General features: G+C 46.4%; 1 protein-coding gene across 1 annotated transcript in view; it reads left to right on the forward strand.

Moving 5' to 3' along the window:
• Positions 1-6,262, forward strand: part of CNNM1 (cyclin and CBS domain divalent metal cation transport mediator 1) — a 28,787-nt gene that overhangs the window by 575 nt on the left and 21,950 nt on the right. The window contains exon 2 of the mRNA XM_010565013.1: positions 25-444. Coding sequence (XP_010563315.1) covers positions 25-444 — 420 coding nt within the window. The remainder of the gene's footprint in view (positions 1-24; positions 445-6,262) is intronic.

A 6,262-nucleotide genomic window follows, 5' to 3' on the forward strand; every position in this document is an offset into this window, starting at 1 on the left:
GGGAGCAGCGGGGCTCCGGGGGAGAGGCACAAATCGCGCCCGGCGCCGAGCCGCAAGGAACCGCACGGAAGAGCGAGCCGGAGCCCGGCCGGCCGCCCTCGGGGAGCCCGGCCGGGGTCGGGTACGAGCCGGCGTACGGGCAGCCCGCCGTCCCGGCGGGGCTCCCCGCGGTGGGAACTCCCTCCCGCTCCTCCCGGTGCCCGTACGGAGCCACTGCGCTCCTCGTCCGTCCCAGCCCGGGCCCGGGAGGCGGAGGGAGCGGGCCCGGTGTCTCCCGCGACGGCAAGCGCCGGAGCTCGGTGCGCTCGGCGGAGCCCCGCACGAAGTGGGGGCACTCGGGGGGTGAAGTCCGCGGGCACCGCCGTCTCCCCTGGAAATCGCCCTTCCCCTGGTCTCTCTACCCCACGAAACGCTTCGAGCCCATCGCCCCGGGGGGCAGCCCAGGCAGGGGTTGTCGGGGCACGGAGCCACTGTGCACTGAATAGTAACGGAGGGGGAAGAGGACACATACCTCTGGCCCTGCTAGGGGTGAGCAGGGAATGCACAGACCAGGACCTGTCGTGAAATCATCCCGCTAAGGCGGAGTGGGGAACGGGGCTCAAATCACGCCTCGGAGGAGGCTGCCGAGCACAGCACGGGCTGACAAAAAGCAGCAAAGGGATGCCCAGAGCAGCGGGGCTTTGAGCGCTGAAGAAATAAGAGGATCCGGGGGAAAGGGCTGTGCAACTTCAGCTGTGCAAAGCCCTGGCATCCCGGGACAGGAAGAAGGCAATTTAAGCCTGGAAATTTTTGTTCGTCTGCAAACACTTCAGCCGCGGTTTGCAATAGCGCTTAAAACTGACCCAGGACCCGAAGCCTCCTCTTCAGAAGCTGCTCAGTTTTGGGGTCACCTCCCAAAGAGGGACATGAGTTTCTGAAATATCTCGTTATTTTATAATTTTTTTTCCCCCTGTATTATCAGAAGGTGTCAGCAAGGCTTCAGGGGCATTTGTTGCTCAAATCAGTGTTGTGGTTGCAGGCCGGAACTTTGTACTGTGCCTTCTGCTAAGGATGGCTCTATTTTAAAATGAAACTCCGGTGCGTTATGTAGTAAAGGACAAGAAAGAAAACTAATTATCCCCTTTAACCTCCTATATATACATTTTTCTTCCTTACAAACAAACTACTTTGGAGGAGAAATGTGTTTATTCTGAAACGTTCCTCACAATTAGTCTCTGCTTTGAACGCAAACTCCGGATGCAGCAAAGTCACTTATCTGCAGAGGTATCACCAACAACATAAAACAGCAGGGAAAGGAGCAAAAAAGTCTCCCAGCTGCCAGGGTCAGCTTCCAGATTCTGGGAAGACGGAAATATTCTTCTGGGAAGAAGGAAATATTCACTTACCTGTCTCAGCTTTCCAGACCAACACCTGGAGTCTGCCCTGATCTGGTGGCCTTGGAAAAGCAATTGCACCCCACTTTGCATCTGGCTGCAAGCAACGGCAAGTCGAATCTAAAAATAAACCAGTTTGGGTTTGTTGGTTTTTTGGGTTTTGTTGGTTGGTTTTTGTTTTGGTTTGGTTCTGTGGGTTTTTTTTAATAAATTGTAGGTTTGCTATAGAAGTCCTTAAATGCTAAAAAGCTTTGGTTATCTGTGAGTGCTGGGGCAGCCACGGAGGTACGGGGAGCCCCGGGCCCCAAGCGCTGCCGCCCGGGGAGCCCCGGGAGCTGGCACTGCCGCCCGGCACAGCTCGGGGAGGGCCTGGGAACCTGCAAGGGGTACATGGGGGGGCCACGGCCCACCTCCTGCACAGCAGTGCATACCAGATAGGAGGTATCTCAATTTACACCAGCTGCGACCCTGGCTGGCCGTCCGTCCGCAGGGGCGGTGAAGCGCTGGTCCTTTCTTATATTACGATAATGAGTTTAGAAAGCCTGACTCACGTAAAAAGTATCTATAAAGATTTACTCGCGGTTTTGTCAATTTGGAAGTACGTTTCTCCATTTTCCATCTACTCTAAACTTGCTGTTTTTAATCTCCAAAACAGTCATTGGGAAAGAAAACTGGGGGAGGAGAAGCATTTCTATAAAGAGTTTAACCAAAGCACATTAAATATTTTCCCAACATCACCAAATAAACAACAATCCTCCAGCTCCCTATAAACTATTTAAAGCATGTCATATCATCTCTTCTGCTCTTGCCAATGTACTTTCCTTTTAATTTATAAGCCGATTAGAGCAGGGGCCTGTCTTTTTGTGTATATTTGCAAAATGTTTGGCACTCTTTCAGTCAGTCGCAGTTCACAAACACTTAAATCTGCATTTAATTTCGTTATTATAGGTAGTTACTTTGATTTTTCCTCACTTTTGTAGAGCTACCGCCTGTGAAAGTGCTTGTTGTAAATGGTCTGAGCAGTTGTTGAAGGGTTTCAGCAGAGGAAACTTCTTTGGATGGCAGGGCTGATACAAAAAAAAAAAAAAGAAAAAAAAAAGAGAGAGAAGAAAAAGCGGAATGGAAATTTAAACGGAGATCTCAGGCTGTACAAATTGGCCCAAAAGAAAACAGGGAAAACCTCCTTAGGAGGAACATTTTTAGTTTGCTAGAAAATAAACTTCTGCTCATAAATGATGAAAGTTATTATCATCAGAGGATGTGCTGTACCAAACAAACCTCCATTAGGCTGGGAAGGATAAAACAGGCTAGACAGCCTTTTTAAAAAAAAAAAATCATCATGTCTTTGATTCCCAAGATATCAACCATGTCTGTTTCTGTAGTGCTGTCAAGTAAACCTGAGTTATGGATGCTCTAAAAGAAGCCAGCAAGGAGAAAATTCAGCAAGTGAAAATTAAGAGCATTATCCATACATACTTTACCAAAATATACTTTCTTTTCAGACTCTTAAGTTCCTGCCCTGTACCACGGTATGACAATTTCTGAGAAGAAGAGCAAGACCAGTGAATGTGGTAAAGCTGTAGTCATCAGAGCACACAATTGCATGACAGATTCTTTTTATTGAGGTTCTTGCTCTTTCTGCACTGCAGTGTCCATCATTTTCACCACAAGAGTCTTAATGTCTGGAATGCAATCTCCTAAAACTGCCAGTGGCTCAAGGTGGGGGTTGCACAGTCTGAACTCCACTGCTGAAACCATTTTCTAGCACATTTATGTATCATGTCTAACCTGAACAAGCAGGCAGAGGACAGTTGCTTGATTTAATACAGTATCCGTGCATTGCTCTTTAATGTAGGTGACCTGGGAAGCTCTGTAACAAGCAAATACATCTGTCTGGGCTACGATGACTGGCTGGCTAAGGAGCTCAGCGACAGCGGGAGGAAAGCAAGCCTACTGAGAGCGCTTCCTCCCTCCGTACGTGCAAAAAGCAAGGCATCGATCAAAATCAACTGCCTGGTCAGGAAAAGCACAGTTGGCAATGCTGTCTTTGCATTTTTGCCAGCATGAAAGGGACACAAACTGGTATTTCCAAATCTAGCCATAGGAAAATAGAGCACAGTGGTGCCAAGCTTTCCTTTGAGAGTCAATCTGTACTCACTAGCTGCCTAATTAAGAAGCCTATAAAAAAAAGGGACAGGGACAAAAAGAAGGCACCGGTCCCATAAAGGTTGCGAGTGTGGGCTCTCCCTAGCTGGCACACCATGGAAAGACACGTGAGAAAATGGGGGGATGAAGTTGAGTTTTAGGCAGCTGCTGATAAATGATTTTTTTTTCTTTTTTTCTTGTTGTAACTTAATTCCCAGTTCTGTGAGCAGTTAGATACCATGTCCTCCGCTAGAATAAACTGCATTTATTATTTTCCTTAATCTGCCTAATTTGACATGTGGTCTCAAAAATACTCTGACAAGCTCAGGGTACCCTAATCCTGCCGATTTGTCTACAGAGAGAACTAGTGAGTTCCCAAAGTGTCCATCTTCCAACAGGTGTTTTGAGGTTCTTGAAAAACAGAGATGCATGATTTCCATAAAGCTGTGGGAACTGTTCTGGAAGCTGGTCAAACCAGGTGCCATTCCAGCAGACAGAAATCCCCTTTGCCCAGTGCCTTTTCAGCAAGCAGAAAAAAATCCCCATAATGACTGAGAATACCTGTGTATGACAACGCCCTTTGACAGAGAACACTCTTTGGATCCACGAACTTCTCCAAACTCCTCAATGGCTGGGTCTGATGTAGCTTTTGTCTTTCGTATCTTGAGTAGAAGTAAATGTGACAGCAATTTGTCAAAGAGATAGAGAGGTAAAATACAACAGTGAGACCCAGAGTTCTGCAACGCTCCAAAGACCACAATAGCCTCAGAAATATTTTCCTCAAACTGAGCCCAGCCCTGAGGAGCAGAGAAAAGTGTAGAATTATCCTCATTTCACATCATCACATGAAAAAGAAAGAGAAGTGAATATGCCAATTTTACAAGCCTGAAAATGAATGCGAGCAAGTATTTGTCCCACCATCTGGGAGGAGATGATAGAAGTGAAGGAAGAGGGGATACGGGGGGGATGGTAAAAGTTCACAGAGACCTTCTATTTTTCTGGAGGGATGCTTCACATTCCAGCAGCAAAAATGAAGGAAGCGGACATGAGGAGTAGATCAGAGAGGGGAAATAGGAAGATGGATGAAGTGCAAGGCTGGAGGAGCAAACGAGTCAATTATGAAAAGGAGGAAGGGGCTGTGTGCAGAAACCAATGAGGAGATGGAGCTCAGGGGAAGAAACAGCAGCCAAAACAGTCTCAAGTCAGAGACGCTGCTGGGGTGAGAAGGACAAGAAAAAAATGGAAATCTTTCAGATAATGATAAAACTGTAAACCTCCGTCCTCTGTATCTGTTTGATTATGGCACCTCTGTCACCAGCTCTATCAGGACAACTGAGCATGGCCCTGCTATAGACAGACAGGAAAAATCAGCTATGTCAAAGCTGCAAACTGTTGGTTTGTGTAGAGAAATCAGAAGCAACACATGAAACTCACAGCAAGAGAGCAAGAGGAGGAACCACTGAGAACTATGGGTCATGCCTGAAAACCAGACAAGTAGATGAAGGAGAAACAAAGTGAAATGCCAATGGTATAGAAGCAGTGAATGCCCAGAATGAACCCAGCAGATGAGGAGGATCAGAAGTGAGCACCACTGAACAAGGGGCAAAGGCCAGCTGTACTAATGGAGGGAGAAGGAGATGGGCTGATGCTGGATAGACCTTAAACCAATACCCTGCTTCCATTGCCCAGTGAAAGTTCTCAAACAAATCGAGAAAAAGCAATCCTCTTTCTGCATAAATTCCAATAACAACAGTTAAGTTCCTGAGCTGCTCCTCTTTAAGGCGGTGATGAGAGACAAAGGTCTGCAAGCATCACTTGCAACGTTGAAACCATGCAAAGACACAGTCTTCACATGAATCTGATATAAACCCTACCCCTCCTACTGACAATGAACAAGCAAACAGTTCCTTCCCCTGGCTTGGCAGCAATGGGGCAGGAGAAAAATGATGTATGATGACAAAGCTCCGACAGAAGCATTTCCACAGCCCTTACAGCAACACAGCCTCACCTCAGCTCTGCTTAGGTGCTGGCATGTCTGCAGAAGTGAGGGGGAAGGCACAGGGTCCCTAGCCCAGGCACAGTAGCTTATCACCCAGAAACAACTGCAGGGAAAGAGCATATATTCACAGCGTAGACATCTCCTTTGTCCTTTCTACCATGATCTGGGTGTTGCCTTGTTTCTTCTCTGTCCACAGTTTCCCTTCTGTTAGCTCTTTAGTAACAGCAACATGGAGAAAGCTAAAAATAAAGCTATATAAGCAACATAATAGGCATGCAATTGGATGTCTATTTTCTTTGAAAAAAATGATGCTTTATTTCCTGTACAATGGAAACTACAGTTTGATGTTACAACTATTGGGTTTTGACTGAATGCAGAAATTTGACTTAAACAATGACATTTCCCCCTGTATTTAGTATTACCATATGTCACTGATTATACATTTAAGTTGCAGAAATGAATTAAATTTCATGGCTTCCTCAAGTTAAGATTCTCTTGGAGTGGACTGTCTTTTGTTATTAACCAAAGTGCTTGGAAAACAGTTTAAATCAAACCAGCAGACTTTTGGTATCATTTCAGGAGAAAATTGGTTATCACAAACCAAGCGCTTAACTCATCATCATCCAGAAGGCTGGGTAAAGCTTTCCAAACCTGCAGTAACCATGGCCAGGATAGAGAAAAGGGGTTAATTCAACACCACAGACTCAGAGATGGGGGGGGGGGGGGGAAAAAAAAAAAACGCAAG

Source organism: Haliaeetus leucocephalus, unplaced genomic scaffold (genome assembly GCF_000737465.1).
Source record: "Haliaeetus leucocephalus isolate CR32 unplaced genomic scaffold, Haliaeetus_leucocephalus-4.0 Scaffold184, whole genome shotgun sequence".
Taxonomy (NCBI): domain Eukaryota; kingdom Metazoa; phylum Chordata; class Aves; order Accipitriformes; family Accipitridae; genus Haliaeetus; species Haliaeetus leucocephalus.